At 36.1% G+C, this 19,537-nt stretch overlaps 1 protein-coding gene across 1 annotated transcript; it reads right to left on the bottom strand.

Annotated features, from left to right (window-relative positions):
* Positions 1-210: 210 nt before the first annotated feature.
* On the bottom strand, positions 211-18,888 carry tgfbi (transforming growth factor, beta-induced). Its single transcript, XM_073820501.1, has 17 exons — positions 18,729-18,888; positions 18,374-18,472; positions 13,615-13,679; positions 12,987-13,144; positions 12,675-12,839; positions 11,206-11,352; positions 10,976-11,117; positions 10,396-10,608; positions 8,762-8,899; positions 8,528-8,673; positions 7,944-8,080; positions 5,965-6,095; positions 5,684-5,808; positions 1,423-1,525; positions 1,268-1,329; positions 1,137-1,161; positions 211-1,052 (listed from the first exon to the last, which is right to left on the bottom strand). The coding sequence occupies exons 1-17, from the start codon at positions 18,842-18,844 to the stop codon at positions 991-993; spliced, it is 2,034 nt and encodes a 677-aa protein (XP_073676602.1). The 5' UTR covers positions 18,845-18,888; the 3' UTR covers positions 211-990.
* Between the last annotated feature and the right edge of the window lie 649 nt (positions 18,889-19,537).

Raw genomic sequence — 19,537 nt, 5'->3', positions numbered from 1 at the left:
ACATGATTCACTTGTAGTCTGTTTTTTAGTTGTTGTTTTTTTATGTTTTTGCTAAAGCTATACTTGGCTTTTTTAAAATGCAATAAAAAAATGTAATATTTTATTTGATCAAAGATAAGTTTTAAGGGATCAAATTAGTGACTCCAGGCAGAATTAAAGCAACAGGGAATGTGGAAATTATTCAGTCGTTAATAATGGGAACGAGCAGACTTTTAAATTATCATCTGAGTGAGACTTTTAATTGCCACACATTAATCAGCACATTATGACAATCCACCACATTGTGAATTCAGCTCAGTGAACTGACAAATTGGCTTGTAACAGACAGAGCAAACTACATTCAAGGGCACTGGCTAGTTATATGTAAACTATAACTCGGTGGCTACAAAATGGTCATTTTATTACAAAATATGCAGACAGTGATCTTAGGTTCTTGACAAAACATCTTTGGTATAATATAACAAATAATGTCAAGTTTACTTTATAGACCATGGGAAATGAAGACATAATTTGGTCTGTGTTTTCTTTATGTGCCCAAATAGCATTTGTTCCAGCTTAAACCATGCAAACATGCTACAGGTATATCAAATACAACAACCAAATCATTACAAAAACAGTAGAAAGCTATACAAAATGTTACCAAAAAGTCATGAACCAACATCTGATTCAAATAATTCTGACTGAAATTCCAAAACAGAAGTCAAATGAATATCTAAAACATATGAAGTGCCATAACAAATTGCTGTCACTGATATTGTGATATTTAAAAATCATTGCTCTTCATCCAAGGGTCTTTGGCACTTGAAAAAAGTCACAATCTTGCGATGCTGACCTGTTTTCCATTTTCAGCATTATGTACTTTGTTGCCTGGGTTTTTCGTAGCCTTTTAATTATCTCTCCACTGCGTAATACAAGACATTGATCTGTGTGTTTCCATCCTTTGAAGTGGTGGAGGTTAAAATGAACTACAGTTTTACTTTGTAGAGCTGTTTACTGGACACGAGACATTGTTCTGCTGCTCTGACTTCTCCGAACCTTCTGGAAGAGATCATCTGTAACGTAGCAACAAATGCATTAAGATTCTTCCTTTTCAGACAATCACATGCCAAAAAAGTTAGTAAACAATGCATACATACCATTTTTAATTACTTGAGACCCAGCCTGGGATGAAAAATTGAGAAGAATATCGATTTCATTTATTTTGAAAAGTTAGCAAGCAATTAAATATACCAATCTATTGGTAAATAATAGTTTATGACATACTAACCCACATAGCAGAGGCACGTTTGATTGTTGAGCCTTCAGCCTGGTCACTCACAATTTTAGGAGCTAAAACAAAGTGGCATGTCATACTGTTAGAAAGCTCTAAAATATAATTTTGCTTTTATCAAAATGTTTAAGAAAAACTGGTTCGTGGCTTACGCAGTGGCTTTATGATTACATCAACGACATGTACAACTCCATTGGTAGCCATCAGATCAGTCTCGACAACAGGCACTCTGTTCACGTATACAGTGGAGTTACGCTGAAAGGGATAAAAAAAAAATAAGATTTTACCCATAAATATTATACACAAGTGCGTCATTTAAAACTTTATTTTGTCTATGGAATGCAAAAGATGAATTTTTAAAGGATCTTTTCAACAGAAGAATAGTTAAAGGGGACCTATTATGCAAAATCACTTTTATAAGGTGTTCGAACTGGGGCTGTAACGATTCCTCAATTCTATTCGAGTATTCGATTTAAAAAAAATCCTCGATTGCATTTTGCCCATGTCGAGTAACCGGCAAAATACCGGAAGTGGCGCATTCCACATATTAAACCCATTTGAAATGATAATAAAGCATGCTATTAAAAATTTGCAAACGCTACGATTCAATTAAATATACATGCGTTGCAGGTTTAAAATATGCGCGTTAATTATTTACATGCGTGTAGGTTTTTTTACGTGCATCTCAGATTGGCTCCGTTCACAGTAAATGTTGCTAAACAAGAACTGTTATCATTTACATGTGTGGAGCGTCTCAGACTCTTATCTCTGCATGTGATTGTGAGTTTTGGTTTATAATAATGTTTATCTGGGAACCCAACGTGTGTTATTTCATCAGATTTGTAAGGTATATCATTTTTAACCCTACGCAAAGTCGCAAACACAGGAGAATACGTCAGTACATCTCTATATGCTAACTGTTCATCGCGATTTCAAAATAAAAGTTTAACCTATACAATGTATCTGGCTACTGCTATAATATACCTGTGCTACTTAAGACTGGTTTTGTGGTCCAGCGTAGGGCTGCTCGATATTGGGAAATATCAATATTGCGATATTTTCAGTCAATATTGATATCACGATATTTTAAACGATATTTTTTTTTTTGCCGATTCGTGTAAAGCTTGCGCCAACTCAAAGAGGATGGACTCAAATTCCTCCAATTTATCTCTTGCTTTTCCATTTAGTTTTCAAAATTAAAGTATTTAGGCATGCACTTGCTTTGATTCTACCGTCCTCTGCTGGCTTGTGTCTACCTCTATACCTTGTTGAGTGCTAAGCACATAGCCTAGTGTATATTGTGGGACCTTTTTGTGAAGACAGTATATTTGTATTATGACTAAATTTTATTATTTTCTAAATGATACCTGCTAAAACACCTAGATATAGCCATACAAAAAGGGTCTATAAGCTCACATTTTGAAACAATCAATTTTGAAAATAAAAAAAACACATGTTTATCTCACTTAAAGGGGTTTATTCCGCATTTCTCACTATAACAAAACAAATAAATATATTAAGAAAAAAATGTAAGGTTTCCAATGTATACAAAACATTTATATGAAGAAAATAAAAAATAGACTTTGTTCTACTTTTTTCCAAAAATGCTGCATCCAAAAATAAAATGTTCCACTTTTGTATTTGTTGCGATATTAAGCTCGATATGGCGTAGCTTGTCAGAGATTTACGTCTCTGTGTATCAATTGCCGCTCCAGCGGAACCTGAGCGGAACGCACGTGATGGAGATTTACTACTAATCAAAGCACCGGCTTCATTGACTAAACGCGCCTCACAATATCGTTCGATATATTGCACAGCCCTAAAATGCATTTAATGTTAGTCTGTGCATCGTTTCTCAAAAGCATAATTGATAACCAGTTAACAACTTGGTAATCAGCTGTCTGTAGCTCATTCAAAAGAGTGTTTCGTCTTCAAAACAAGCCTTCCTTTACTTCATTATGAACATTTTAGCCAATTCGTCGACTGAATGTTTTATCATAATGTCCGTGTTTTTTGTCTGTTTGCTTGTTTTGAAGAGAACGACAAGTTCAGCCTAGCTAGCTACCTTCAAGTTCAAAAGTTTTTTGTTTTTTCTTTAATAGGTCATCGTGAATTGCCCTGTGGTTTACCTTGAGGTGTGTGAATAAGTTTGATGTGTTGGCAAAAGGCGCAGACACCACTCGCCGGCAAATCCTGCATATAATTGTTTTCTGGTCTTCATCCTTCTCCTCAAACCCGAAATAGTCCCATACTACCGAACTACTTCTCCCTATTTTGGCGACCGACTGAGCCTGCACTGATACTTCTCCTGCATCTTCCATTTCTAGCTTGCTAATGTCTTCACTCAACACAGAGACCGAAGAAAGCGCGCGAGACTGCAGAGCAGTTTTGAAGTCAATGACGTACCACACGCCGCGTTTTGATTAACCCATTCGCGGCCACGCCGGTGCCGTGGCAGTACAGATAAATGACAAAAATCGTTTATAATCGGTATTATTAATTTTCATATCGTTTGACGCCAATATCGTTATCGCGATTTAAATACGATATATTGCACAGCTCTAGTCCAGCGTCACATATTAATTTTAAAACCAGTTAATTTCTTAGTTATTTCAGAAAGTAAAAACATTTTACAATATTACTGATTTGACTATTTTAGATCAAATAAATGCAGACTTGGTGAACAATAGAGACTTTTTTCCAAAACATTCCACACTGCAAAAAATGTTTTCAGATATTTTGGCTGGAACCAGTGTTGTTTTTGACAACTATCTTAGATTTAGTCTTAGTCTTAGTCTTTTGGACTAAAATGCTTATTAGTTTTAGTCAAATTTTAGTCACTTCTATATGTGATAGTTTTAAGGTGCGTTCACACCGGACGCGAATGAAGCGGCAAGCGCGAGTGATTTACATGTTAAGTCAATGCAAAGACGCGAATAGCCATCCTGCGGCGCGAAACGCGCGAATGAGGCGGCGCGAAACGCGTGAATAGCGCGAATGGCGCGGCGCGCATTGAGCATTGAGCGTTCAAGCGATTGCCGCGCGAATCGCGCGAGTTCAAAAATCTGAACTTCGGCGGAATTCCGCGCCGCGGTAACCAATCAGGAGCTTGCTCTAGTAGTGACGGAGGCAGAAATCCGAAACAACAATGGCGGACAAAATCACCGTTGCTGTCTGTGGTTCCTCGGAGCTGTACGATACATCTTTGGACTTTTGTAGAAACAGGAATAAAAGGGATCTTGCTAAGAATAAAGTGAGTGAAGAGGTCGGACAATCTGGTTAGTTTTAAAAAACGCTCTTTACTCAATTTAACCTACATATACATACATATTGAGACTACAAGCAAGCTAAAGCTGGCAAATTGAGCTCATTCACCTATTTTACAACTACTTTCCCGCTGACGAGTGGCAGAAGCCCCTCCCTTGACGCGAATTCGCGTCTGTTGTGAAGAAAATGTCACGCGCGAATGACGCGAATTTTACCGCGCGAATGGCGCGAGTAAACTCAAATGTTCAAGCGTTCAACTACGCGCGAATAGCGCGTTTTTTCCGCGCAAGTCGCGTCCGGTGTGAACGCACCATTAGTCCAATTTTAGTCGACGGAAAGTCAAAAAGGTTTTAGTCTAGTTTTAGTCAAAAAAAAAAAAAGGGGGGAAAAAGTCTTAACAAATTAATGTAGGTCAGTAAGTATTTTGCTGTTGGGTAGTGTCACTTATAAGCTGTGAAAATAGCAGATCTATAGTTCAACACAATGTGAGCTTCCGGATCGACTATTTTCACCAGTAATTACAATAATGAAGGAATGGTATTAGACATAAAAGACATATATTTGAAATACACCCATAGGTCCTCTCACCGTTTGAGACCACCCTGTGTGCAAACTGCCGCCATCATGGTTAATCGTCTGTCTGTCTGAGTGACAACAATGTGACGTGTTGAGCGTAACCAAACAAGGATAGAATGCTAAACGGCTTGCCATACTAGTATGGCAAAGAGTATTTAATGCTAAAACGGCTTGCCATAGCGGCAGATACTTTTTAGGTTTTAATTGGCATGCACAATAAGCAGAAATGTCATGCATTTTAAACGGCTGACGGACCACCCACTAACATTTTGGTCTATTCTCGTCTCGTCAACGAAAACTCACACAAGTCTCGTCATGTTTTAGTCATCAAAGAGCCATTTTTATCTCGTCATCGTCTCCTTATCGTCATGAAAAAAATTGGCGTCAACGAAATTATTTCGTCATCTTTGACGAAAACAACACTGGCTGGAACCAAGTAAGAAACGCATTTTTTGAAGTGCAACCCCAGACTTCTCAACGACGGTGTATCAATATGTTGGCCTAGATTCCACTTCTATTAAAGACATTTTTGACTCTATAATAACATAAAATTGATTGTTGAATACTGACAGTGCCTAACTCCAGTTTATCTCCTGTTAGGGGCTTCACTCTGGTATGTGAGGTCACAGCGCCGCTGACCAGGAACTCTTCACCAATGTGGTATTTAAGAACATTTGCCAGCTCTCTGGGGTCTCCTATGGACAAAATAGCAAGGAAATAACATTTGTAAGTATATTCTGCACATCTACATACACTTATACAGATTACAGAATTCCCACAGAGACAAATCTGGCTAGTTAGTGTGTGAACATCTGCTTTTTTAACACATATGGTGAAACAGGAGACATTACTCATGAGTCTGTTGAGGTCGGCGGGGGGCATTGCGCTGAAAGCAGCATTGGTGGGGGCGAAGAAGGTGTAGGTTCCTTTTTTGTTCAGGAGCTCGGTCAGGCCTGCTTTCTGAATGGCGCCAACCAAAGTGCTGTACGGATGAGAGTTCATTAATGCAAGTAATTAGCAGCGTATCTCTAGGCGATAGAAGACAGTTAGACTGACAGCTCAAATTCCACCCAGGTCATCAGAAATCTGAAGAAAACACAGGCTCGAGTCTGAACACGCAAGTACATGATCATTACGAAAAAGGTTTTGAGAGACTGACACTGACACTGAGGTTTTTGGATGTGGGTGAGAAACATGCAGCTGCAAATTTCCTTTCAATAAGACTGTGAAAACAATTACGCCCTTTATGGTGGAAACATTTTTCTTCTAGGTTTTTTATAGGGCATTTTGGTTAAATCACAGCTGATGTGAGGTTAAAGCTTTTGTACTCTCAAATACCTCTTAAATAGTCATAAGCACGTTATTTGAAGTGCATTAAAAATCCTGTCATCATTTAGTCAAACTCATGTCATTCCAAACCAAGGTTACTTGAAATAAAATGTAACCCTGGACCACAAAAGCAGACCATCATCTGAATAAATAAGCTTTTCATTGATTAGAAGCTTTTTATTTGTGAGGATACAGTAGGACAATATTTGGCTGAGATACAACTTTTTGAAAATCTAGAATCTGAGGGTGCAAAAATATTGAGAAAATCGCCTTTAAAGTTGTCCAAATTAAGTTCTTAGCAATGCATATTACTAATTAGAAATTAAGTTTTGATATATTTATAGTAGGAAATTTACAAAATATCTTCATGGAACATGATCTTTATTTAATATCCTAGTGATTTTACAATGTATTTTTAACTATTGCTACAAATATACCCGTGCTACTTAAGAATAAATGTTAACTGAAATAATATAGAAGAAAAAAATTACAAATAAGAATGAAATAAATAATATATATTCAATTTAAATTTTGTTTAACTTGTACTGAAGTGTACAAAACTGGTATAAAAATATATAACTACAGAATAAAATAACAGAATAGAATAATATAAAATAATAAAATAGAAAAATGGCAAAAAAATACACAACAAAATAAAAAACTGAAAATATAAAAATACAAACTGTTTCAAAATATTGTATTCAAAATACAAAAAGTACATTTACAGTTGAGGTCAAAAGTTTACACCCCCCTTTCAGAATCTGCAAAATGTTAATTACCAAAATAGGAGGCTATAAAATGCATGTTTTTTTTTTTAAATTTATTTAGTACTGACCTGAATAAGGTATTTCACATAAAAGATGTTTACATATAGCCCACAAGAGAAAATAATATAGTAATTTACAAAAATGTCCCCATTCAAAAGTTTACATACACTTGATTCTTAATACAGTAATAATAGTGATAGTTGTTCACGAGTCACTTATTTGTCATGAACAGTTAAACTGGTCGCTGTTCTTCAGAAAAACCTTCAAGTCTCACAAATTCTTTGGTTTTCCAGCATTTATGTGCATTTGAACCCTTTCCAACAATGACTGTATGCTTTTGAGATCCATCTTTTCACACTTTCATGTGAAATATCTTATTCAGGTCAGTACTAAACAAACAATAACATGCATTTTGTATGATCCCTCTTATTTTGATCAAATAATGAACATTTTTGGGATGTAAACTTTTGACCTCAACTGTTGTGTACAATGAAAAGCAAATGGCATTTAGGCTGCCAAGCTCCAAAAACACTGTAAAAAGATCATAAAAGTAGACTATACCACTCAATAGCTGCCAATAGTGCCTTTTGACACCTAATTTGTGTGCATCTGTCTTCTGACCAAATGTCATTCATTGTGTGTTTGGAATGACATAAGGGTGAAAAAAACATGCCAAAACTGTTTAAATGTACCCTTTAAGATGACACTGTGAAGATTATCATCACTCTGCTCACCTGAAGCGATTATCTGCCTTCAGGACGTCCATGACGGTTCCCATGGGGGGTGCCAAGAGCTTGTCAACGATGAACATATTTGCAAAGCGGCCGTTTTTGTCATGCGCAGCAATGCAGGCATTCTCAATGCACAGGTTCTGCAAGTGAAACGGTTTTAAGGTTATTGGTTACACACATCAGCACATTGTTTCAAAGCTCTTTTCTCACAAGACAGATTATGCATGAAGTGGACTGTGGAAAACGTTAAGGTGATCCAAAGGAGAGGTTTCCGGTGGTCTGCGAATGCCATTACAGAGCAGAAATGTGAGAGCGCAGACTGAACTATAACTATACCAGCCTTGCTGCCAGCTACAACATAGCTAGGAATAAAAAACGTGGCTCTTATGAGCGTTTGATGGGTTGGGATGGGAAATGGGGAGTTTCATAATGCAGGATCTTCACGATTGTCATGAAAATGAAAAGTATTGATGTATTGTTAGAGGATTTTATAACAGTATAGAGAGATATCAGTGTTTCATTTTAAAACAGCCGCTGAGATTTGGGTTTGTGTTGAATAATTCCCATATGCATCATTCAGGACTTACGTTTCTGAACACAAACACTCTAAGTTTCACTCCACCAAGGGTCTCCAACTCTTGTCCATGGTAAAGGCTCTTAGAGGAAAACTTCTCCTTGAGAATGTGGTTTCTCAGCAGTTTCTTCATGTCGGGTGTCATGGCCAAACTCCTGTCTGCACGAAAATTACACAATTACAGTTATTTCAGAGTTTCGTAAGGCTCAATTGCTGCAGTAGCTTAAAGAAAACGGAGTGATCCAACCTTTGAAAGCATCGTTTAGCGGCGCTAATAAAGTCACAGCCTCGGATCCAATGAGATGATCAGTAAGACCTGCATCTCTGAAGAGTTTGGAGGCTGTAGTAACAACTGATCCCTCTGCAAGCTCAAGGAGGGTCTTGGCTAAAAAGAAGCATTAAAAGTGATTCAAATTAGTAGAATTTTTAGCAAAAGCTTCAATTTAAATATTTAAATGTACAAATATAATGTATTGCTAATTAATAAATATCATTATGCTCTTTTTGTATCATCATAAATCATCAGTACAGTCCCAGATGCAGTTATCTGTTTTTATGCCCTCAAAAAATAAGTATAATAAATAAGTAAACAAATCAGCATGGATTAATTTAGAAATGAAATATACACTAGCAGTCAAAAGTTTTTGAACAGTAAGATTTTTAATTTTTTTAAATAAGCCTCTTCTGCTCACCAAGGCTGCATTTATTTGATCCAAAGTACAGTAAAGATAGTGAAATATTTTTACTGTTTAAAATAGCTGCTTTCTATTTGAATACATTTTAAAATATAATTTATTCCTGTGATCAAAGCTAAATTTTCAGCATCATTACCACAGTCTTCAGTGTCACATGATCCTTCAAAAATCATTCTAATATGCTGATTTGCTTTTAAATTATTTTTATTATCAATATTTAAAACAGTTGAGTATTTTTTTTTCAGGATTCTTTAATAAATAGAAAGATCCAAAGATCTAATTCTTTTGGGAAAGAAATGATAGAAATAATACTTTTATTTAGCAAGGATGCTTTTAATTGTTTAAAAGTAATGATAAAGACATTCATAATGTTACAAAAGATTTCTATTTCAGATAAACGCTGTTCTTCTGAACTTTCTATTCAACAAAGAAACCTGAAGACGTCCTACATAGCTATTTTCAACAATATAATAAAAATAATGTTTTTTGAGCAGCAGATCAGAATATTAGAATGATTTCTGAAGGATCATGTGACACTGAAGACTGTGGTAATGATGCTGAAAATTTAGCTTTGATCACAGGAATAAATTATATTTTAAAATACATTCAAATAGAAAGCAGTTATTTAAAATAGTAAAAATATTTCACAATTTTACTGCTTTTACTTTTTACTTGGGATCAAATAAATGCAGGCTTGGTGAGCAGAAAAGACTTCTTTATAAAAATAAAAAAACAATAATAATCTTACTGTCCAAAAACATTTGACTGGTAGTGTATGTAGGAATCGCATTTTTTACGTATTTATCATTTTTGAATAAATACTCTTAGGATTTACTAAAAAAAAAAGCAGTGAAAAATTAGCACTGAAAAAGCATCAACACAGTTATTTTTGCAGCTAACCTTATTGCGTGTTTAAATGAATCATGCCATGCTGATTACTTCGGTTTGACCGAGTCAATTTGCTCCAAATGCCCAAAAAAGCATGTCATAAACCAGATGCTCATTTGGTAAATTGCATTGGTCATTATGAAAATAATCTGGCTGCGTTTGTGTTCTTTATTTCATGCATTGTCAGTAAATCACTTGCAGAACTTTCCTCCCCCATCTGTGCTTTTACGGGATGTGTTCTCACGCTAATTTGCCCTGTTTAGTTAATCAAGGCCCTAAGATCTCCTAAAGATCAAACCTGAGTCAGGGATGAGGAGTTCGCTGACGTAGTGGATGACTCCATTGGTTCCCAGCCTATCTCTCTGCGTGACGATGGCTTTGCCATTGATGGTCATGTCTCCGCCATCGCAGCCAACTTCCAGCACGGTGCCCTGCAGGGTCTCCAGAGGAGTTCCAGCCACAATGGACTCTGAGCAGTGCAGGTTCTTCAAAATGTGGTAATTCAGCAGATCTGAAGTGGATTGAAACCAAAATAATGACAACCGAATGACAACACATCTTAACATCAGCGCAGCTGTACTATTAGAGAAAGACAAACCATGACAACAAGGCATGTTATTACCAACAAAACGCTTGTCTTCATAATCTTCTAGGAAAATCTTCCTGCTTGGCTGAGATTATAAACAAATCCATTTTTCTTTTCAACAGCTTCCTCCAACCACCTGGCTCCATTCATTTTACAACCCAATCAATTCCCACTAGATAATATTAAGTCCCACACAGCATTTTTTCTCATTGAATATCCAGTTTCACCCTGAATCGCATCACATTTGGAAGTAAAGTGAAAAGCGCTTCATGCTGAGGAAAAGCAGAAGTACCTTTGAGGGCAACTGGGTCTCCCAAAATTCTGGTCAGTGTTTCTGGAGGAATCTTCTCAAAGGCTTCATTGGTTGGAGCGAAGATGGTGTAGGAACCCTCGTTCTCCAACAGGTTGGTCAGACCAGCGGCAGCAACTGCAGTCTAAATGAACAGGAAAGGTGGACATTCAATAGATTTGGCACTACTAAAAGCCTACTGAACCAGCAAATTCCCTCAATATAAGATCTACCCGTAGAGTGTCCAGATCGTCATCGGTGTCAATCAAAGAGTTGATATTGTTTGTAATGGCGGTGATGACTCTGTCAACAACATGCACAATGCCATTGGTGGCATGCTGGTCTGTCTTCACAAGCCTTGCACAGTTCACTGTCACAACCTGAGACAAAACATAAGATTGGTAATGTGCACAAAACCTCAAAGCAAATCATTTGGTACACTAGATGACACAATTCTTAACAGAATTAAAGGAGTAGTTCGCTTTCAGAACAAGAATTTGCAGATAATGTACTCACCCCCTTGTCATCCAAGATGTTCATGTCTTTCATTCTTCAGTTAAAAGGAAATTATGGTTTTTGAGTAAAACATTTCAGGATTTATCTCCATATAATGGACTTTTATGGTGCCCCAGAGTTTGAACTTCCAAAATGCAGTTTAAATGCAGCTTCAAAGGGCTCTGAATGATCCCAGCCAAGGAAGACGGGTCTTATCTAGTGAAACAATCGGTTATTTTCTAAAAACATTTGCAATTTATATACTATTTAATCTCAAACACTTGTCTTGCCAAGCTAGACAAGATTAGCATTTAAGGTTAAAATGTATATAAATTGTATTTTTTTTTTTAAGAAAATAACCCATTATTTTTCTAGATAAAACCTTTTTTTCCTCGGCTGGGATCATTTAGAGCCCTTTGAAGCTGCATTAAAACTGCATTTTGGAAGTTCAAACTCGAGGGCACCATAGAAGTCCATTATATGGAGAGAAATCCTAAAATGTTTTCCTCAAAAAAACATAATTTCCTTACAACTGAAGAACTACACTGCAAAAAAATGTTTTTCTTACTTAGATTTTTTTTGTCTTGTTTCCAGCTAAAATATCAAAAAATTCCTAAATCAAGAAGGATTTTCTAGACGAGTAAAAATTATTGTCTTGTTTTCAGAAAAAAACAAGTCAAAATGAAGTAAGTTTTTGCTTAAATCAAGCAAAATATTCTGCCAGTGGGGTAAGAAAAATAATCTTGTTTTCTGTTTGAAATTTGATTTTTTTTTTTTTGCTTAACCCATTGGCAGATTATTTTGCTTGTTCTAAGCAAAAACTTTTGACTTGTTTTTTCTGAAAACAAGAAAATAATTTTTGCTTGGAATTTTTAGATATTTCGGTTGGACACAAGACAATTTTTTTTTTGCAGTGTGGATAAGACTTGCTCCTTGGCTGGGATCATGTAGAGCTCTTTGAAGCTGCATTGAAACTGCAATTTGGCCCTTCAACCCATTGCTCACCATTAAACTCCACCATATGGAGAACAATCCTAAAATGTTACCCTCAAAAACCTTAATTTTCTTTGAGACTGAGGACAGAAAGCCATGAACATCTTGGATCACATGGGGTGAGTAAATTATCAGGAATTTTTTATTCTGGAAGTGAACTTGTGCTTTAACTAAACAAAGACTTTCTTTGTCTTGTTGGAAGAACTGGACTTACTCCATTAGAATAATGGTGGATGTGAACATCGAAGTCCTGATACATGGAGGAGAACGAAGAGCCATGCTTAAGATCGTCAGAAGTCAAGCGTTTGTTGATCATGTGGTAGTGCAGAGCGTTGAGGAGCTCGATGTTGACGTTGCTCACAAGGGCATCCAGAATTTCCTACAGCACATTTTGAAATGACATTGAGCTTATCTTGACATTTTTGCAGTTATAATGATTTTTGCAAACTCTTTGAGAAGTCTAAAATGACAGGAAACTCTTTGTTTCTTCTATGTGATCTATGGAGACATGCTAGCGGGAACTCACAGTGGGAAGTGCAGCCCAAGCCTCGTTGCTTGGAGCAAAGAATGTAAAGCTGCCGGGACCTTCGATCTCCTCTTGCAGTTTCGCTCTTTCAGTGTACATCTTGGTCGTAGTGGCTCCAACCACTCCCAGGGTTTTATAGATGTTCACCAGAGGTAGAGCTTTGAAAAATAACTCCATTTTTTAATGTTATATGTGACCCTGGACCACAAAACCAGTCTTAAGTAGCACAGGTATATTTGTAGCAATAGCCAACAATGCATTGTATGAGTCAAAATGATCTTTTATGCCAAAAACCATTATGATATTAAGTAAAGATCATGTTCCATGAAGATATTTTGTAAATTTTCTTCCGTAAATATATTAAAACTTAATTTTTGATTGGTAACAGCATTGCTAAGAGCTTCATTTGGACAACTTTAAAGGTGATTTTCTCAATATTTAGATTTTTTTTCTCACTCAGATTCTAGATTTTCAAACAAACCATACATCAATGGAAAGCTTATTTATTCAGCTTTCAGATTATGTATAAATCTCAATTTCAAAAAATTGACCCTTATGACTGGTTTTGTGGTACACATATCATAACAAACCAATTTTTATGCACACAGTTTATAATTACAGTGCATACCTGCTGGACAGCCTTTTTCTCCAATCACCTTCTCATAGCCCGGACAGCACTCATAGCTCACCACCCTACACAGAAATGTTAAAAACATCCCTTCGTTAGGTTTTATCGAGGATTCTCTATAGATCATCGGAAATGGGAGTTCTTGAGGAACTTCTGCAGGAAATCGGGTCTATATTTCTCTCTTTATTATTGCGGGGGCTGAAGGGCTGTGACAAGCAACGCACTCCTCGATGCATTTTAAAGTGCATGGCTTAAGCTATACCGTACTACTTCTTTTTATTTCGTGCCAGGTATTTCCATAATAAATAAGGTCTGTGCTCGAGTTGGTCTTAGGGGGTCATGAAATCTAATTTCCTTTGGTAGCAGAAGAATCCAGAGGTACCGTATGGGCCAGGGAAACTCCTGAGAGGGAACTCTAACACCAGCAGTCCTGCCAATAAAAACAATGGGAAATTCCTAGGAACCACCATGCATAGATGCAATAATTTGGATACTAAAGACTAACATACTGTACAGTTGAAGTCAAAAGTTTAAATACACCTTGCAGAATCTGCAAAATGTTAATTATTTTAGCAAAATAAGAGGGATCATATAAAATGCATGTTATTTTTTTATTTAGTACTGACCTGAATAAGATATTTCACATAAAATATGTTTACCAATTGTCCACATGAGAAAATAATAGTTGAATTTATAAAAATTACCCTGTTCAAAAGTTTACATACGCTTGATTCTTAATACTGTATTGTTACCTGAATGATCCACAGCTGTTTTTTGTTTAGTGATAGTTGTTCATGAGTCCCTTGTTTGTCTTGAACAGTTAAACTGCCTGCTTTTCTTCTGAAAAGGTCCCACAATTTATTTGGTTTTTCAGCATTTTTGTGTATTTGAACCCTTTCCAACAATGACTGTATGATTTTAAGATCCATCTTTTCACACTGAGGACAACTGAGGGACTCATATGCAACTACTGCAGAAAGTTTAAATGCTCACTGATGCTTCAGAAGGAAACATGATGCATTAAGAGCCTTGAAGATCAGGGTACTTTTAACTTATTTTGTCTTCTGGGAAACATGTAAGTAGCTTTTGAAGGGCATTACTAAATGAAAAAATATGGCATTTAGGCAAAATAAGAAAAAAGTACACATCTTCATTCTGTTCAAAAGTTTCCCCCCCTCCGGCTCTTAATGCATTGTTTTTCTTTTGAAGCGTTCTTCTGAGCGTTTGAACCTTCTGTAACAGTTGCATATTAGTCCCTCAGTTGTCCTCAGTGTGAAAAGATGGATCATGAATCATACAGGCATTGTTGGAAAGGGTTCAAATACACAAAAATGCTGAAAAACCAAAGAATTTGTGGGACCTGAAGGATTTTTCTGAAGAACAGCGGGCAGTTTAACTGTTCAGGACAAACAAGGGACTCATGAACAACTATCACTAAACAAAAAAACACAGCTGTGTATCATTCAGGTAACAACAGTATTAAGAATCAAGTGTATGCAAACTTTTGAACCATTTTATAAATTCAACTATTATTTTCTCTTGTGAACTATATGTAAACGTCTTTTATGTGAAATATCTTATTCAGGTCTTTACTAATTAAAAATAACATGCATTTTGTATGATCCCTCTTATTTTGGTAAAAACATTAACATTTTGCAAATTCTGCAAGGTGTATGTAAACTTTTGACTTAAACTGTATCATGACTTATAGTTGTTTGACATAAGATATTTTGGCAAAGAAAACTTGAGGATACTTTGATGATAAATTCCATGGTATGTGCATTTAAAGGCAGAGGAATTTGAGTATTGAGTGTTTTTTTGCAGTTGATTGTTGATCTCAACAAATTGCTTGCATACTAGCTTGAGTAACCCACAGCACCTTGGAAAAAAAAAACTAGAAGAAAAATCTAAACAAAGGCAACAATTCTGACATTCAGGCATGGGATAGACTTGTAAAACACACGGAAGAGGAAAGCAGATTGAACTGATTATCAAAACAGATGGTAACTCAACTCCTGTTTGTCCTTTGCCAACATAAGCAGAGATGGTAGCCATGGATTTCTGACAAAATAAACAGCTAGGCTGCATAAGTTACATATTGTGCACTTCAAGTGGTGAGACACAAGGCTCCAAGAAGCATTGTGAAAACTGTATTATGTTGAAATCTATATTTGGCATACGGGTGGTCAGCTGATTCATCATTTCACATCTTCTAAAACATCTCACTTCCTTATATCAGTAATTTTCCAGAAAACAAAAGTCAAGGGGTAAACGGTTATCATATTTTAAAGGTTTGCTGAAATCACTGTTTCTGTGAAAATAAAGTGCCTGAACCAGGTGGCTAGCAAAAAGAAAGCACTATAGGGAGCAATTTGTGAAAAAAAGTTATTGGTCTCTCCTCAAGTGACCTGGAAACATCCTGTTCCACAGCATTGACCTTTATGAACCAACCCTACAAAGAGTGCAATTGTTCCCACAAAATTCCTCCAACCCCAAACTTCTAAACCCCAAAGAAACTCTGTAAATCAAGTGAACTTCAGTGTCACATAACCCCAACCTTGGGCTTTCCTTGACTAAGGTACATCCTTTCGCCGCAAGGCTCGACATTTTTTTTCTCACAGACTTTAGATGAATGGAAAACTTCTTGAGACCTGGTCTCAATGATTTGTGTGTGTTTGGGGATGTAAGACTTTCAGGAGTCCCAACTGAAGTCATTTCCTAAAAGCATCCAAGCACCCTCAGCAACTCTGACTTCCTTCTTGCTTTCTTGAGAACGGCTATGAAAGAAACTCTGTTGAAACATGGGAAGATGAATAAAACAAGCCCTACTGTGTGTCAAGATTTCGCCGTGCGATCTTAAATCTTGTTCTTGAGCGGGGTTGCCAAACAGACAGCATTTGAAAGAAAAAAATAACCAAATGTATGACTAATAACAGGGATAATGTGACCCTGGACCACAAAACCAGTCTTGAGTAGCACTGGTATATTGTAGCAATAGCTAAAAATACATTATATGGGTCAAAATTATTTGATTTTTAATTTATGCTAAAAATCATTGGGATGCCATGAGGATATTTCATATCAAAACTTAATTTTTGATTAGTATTGCTGAATGTGCTAAGAACTTCATTTGGACAACTTTAAAGGCGATTTTCTCAATATTTAGATTTTTCAAATAGTTGTATCTCAGCCAAATATTGTCATACTCTAACAAACCATACATCAATGGAAAGCTCTCAAGATGTACCAGTCTTCAAAAATTAACACTTATGACTGGTTTTGTGGTCCACAATTTATTAAAAGACAAAATGGGGAAAATACTCAAAAATATGGGGTCAGTAAGACCTTTTTTTGGAAGAAACTAATACTTAATAATTAAGTAAGCATGCATTAAATTGCTCAAAAACAAAAAATAGACATTTTTCATAGTTTCCACAAAAACATAATGCAACACAATTGATTTCCTACATTGAAATGTTTCTTGAGCAGCAAATTGGCATATTAGAATGATCATGTGACTAAATACATTTTATATAGAAAACAGCTATATTAAATTGTAATAATATTTCACATTTTACTGTTTATGGTTTATATTAAAAATCTTTTGAACTTTGGTGCAATTATGCATGATTTGTGTTATCACCTCTAACCAGAATACATGGGACATTCTGCACTTCTGAAAAACTTCTGCACTCTAAACAACCCCCAAAACTTGTTGGTGTACCTTACGTAAGCAACATTAATCTCTTACATAATGTCTCTGAATCTAGACGCAAATAAACATTCCAGACTCCATTCCAGATTCCAACATGCTTAATAAACATCTACCATGGGATGTATTGTGCCAAAACACCAACTGCATTTACACCCTCCCATTAAATCTTTGAAGTTTAATTTCTACTTTGTAGACTCTAAACATGTGGTTCCTCCTAACCTCTAATAGATTTGTCTGTGGAATGTTCATTAAAACCAATAACACATTTTCCCCCTGTGGGGACATCAAGTGGATGTCAGTCAAACATTTTTGCTACAAGTTGTAATTGGGAATCAGGTCTTAGTGCACTGAAGGCTTTGTCAGCCTCACATTAATGCACTGTTCAGGATGTTAGGCAATTTAATCCCACGAAGACTGAAGCCAATTACCAAAAGACATATGGTAACCATTACCACACAACGTTCTTCTATATCTACTGTCAACTTGAACTCAAATACCCTGTTCATTCTTCCATTATATAGATACAAATGCAAGATACACCTCTGGAGTTCTCCAAAAGGTTGTCTAACCCTATGAATATATGTGACGAATCCCTTCCAACAGGGTAATAACAATCATCATTTATGACAACTTTTCCGGCTCTTCAAACCACATGGATGCATTTTAAATTCCTTAGAACTTAGAAAGGTTAGAAAGGTGGAAAGGTGTTTTATATTTCATTTTAACATCTATATATCTCAGCACATTCAGGTAGTTTAGATGAAAAAGTCTGTAATAAACTTTAATCTAACTCAATAAATGTGGGGAAAAGACTCGTATGTGACATATTTTCCATCTAGATATGTCCTAAGAGAGTTTTTCCTCTTCAACTTAAAAAGACAATGGCATTTTTTACACTGGTTCATACTTTTAGCACAGCAAAATAATGGAATATATTTGCAAAATGCCATTATCCTGACAATTGTACTTGACTTAGATAGACAGATAGACAGATAGATAGATAGATAGATAGATAGATAGATAGATAGATAGATAATAACTTACGTTGGTTTGCCACATATTTTACGGTGATACCATTGCTTGCAATTGGTAAAGTACTTCTTATCCGTTCCTTGAATCTTCTGCATAGCACAAACATTGGGGCTGCAACAAATCAAATATACACAGCTTTCTTTAAAGGCTCCAAACATGCACCAAATGCTCAATGCATGCAAGACTTAAGAAGAAAAGTCCAACTTTTCACTGATGTTGGAAAAATAATGATAAGCAGGGTTGCAAATAAACCAAAAGGGTTTGTGTTTTGTATTTGTGTACTTGTAAATCACATTTAGTGCACACAATAGCTATCTGTCTTTATAATAGCTAATCAATGAAAGACTCACTGCAGAAAAGCTCTTACCCATGAGTTCTTCCTCTTATCCTGCTGTGCTGAAGAACCGCTTGATACGGGGTTTTCGCGGCGAAAACTGTCGCGATTAAGGTGATAGCCAGGGCAAACAAAGTTAAGCGCTTCATCTCGCGTCCCTGCACGAACGGTGCTCCAGAGCGGCGCTGCGTGCGGCAGAGTCCGGCTTAAATACCGAGACCCCGGTGCTCAGGGAGGGGCTTGCTTTAGACGACCAGAAACACGACACTTTCACTTACACGCTAGAAAATGAACATCTTCTACCGTGATGAAGCTCTGATGCATGTTATTGGATTACAACACTCAATGAGAACTCACTGTTAAAGTTTGTATTTGTATGCTAATACGCTAATAATCTGTAAACATGTTATAGGCTAGTTAAAACAACACCGTGTAAAATGAAAGTAAAAAGTAGCCTATAACCTAAATGTAGCATGAAATGTAAAAGTATAGTAGTTTATCATTAAAAATTGTCGTGGAAAATGTGTAGAAGTGTAAATACTGTCGAAAATAATACAACGAAAAAAATTGACCTGTTACTAGTCTTTTTATTTCTGCTTTATTTTAGCTATTTTAATGAATACTAAATTGCAATCAAAAAAGAAAATCTAACCTCTCAATAGCCTACTCTAGTTCACTATGTAGTCACAGTTTACAGATTTTTCTAACATCTAAAGTAAAAATAAATGTAATAACCATGAGGTGAAACTCATTAATCAACATTAGGTGAAAATGAGCTGCCATATGGGTTAAATGTTTAACCCCTGCTGGGTAAAATAAGCAAACTAGCATGTGTCCTGTTC

Source organism: Garra rufa, chromosome 16, assembly GCF_049309525.1.
Source record: "Garra rufa chromosome 16, GarRuf1.0, whole genome shotgun sequence".
Classification (NCBI taxonomy): domain Eukaryota; kingdom Metazoa; phylum Chordata; class Actinopteri; order Cypriniformes; family Cyprinidae; genus Garra; species Garra rufa.
This window is presented reverse-complemented; position numbering and strand designations above follow the sequence as displayed.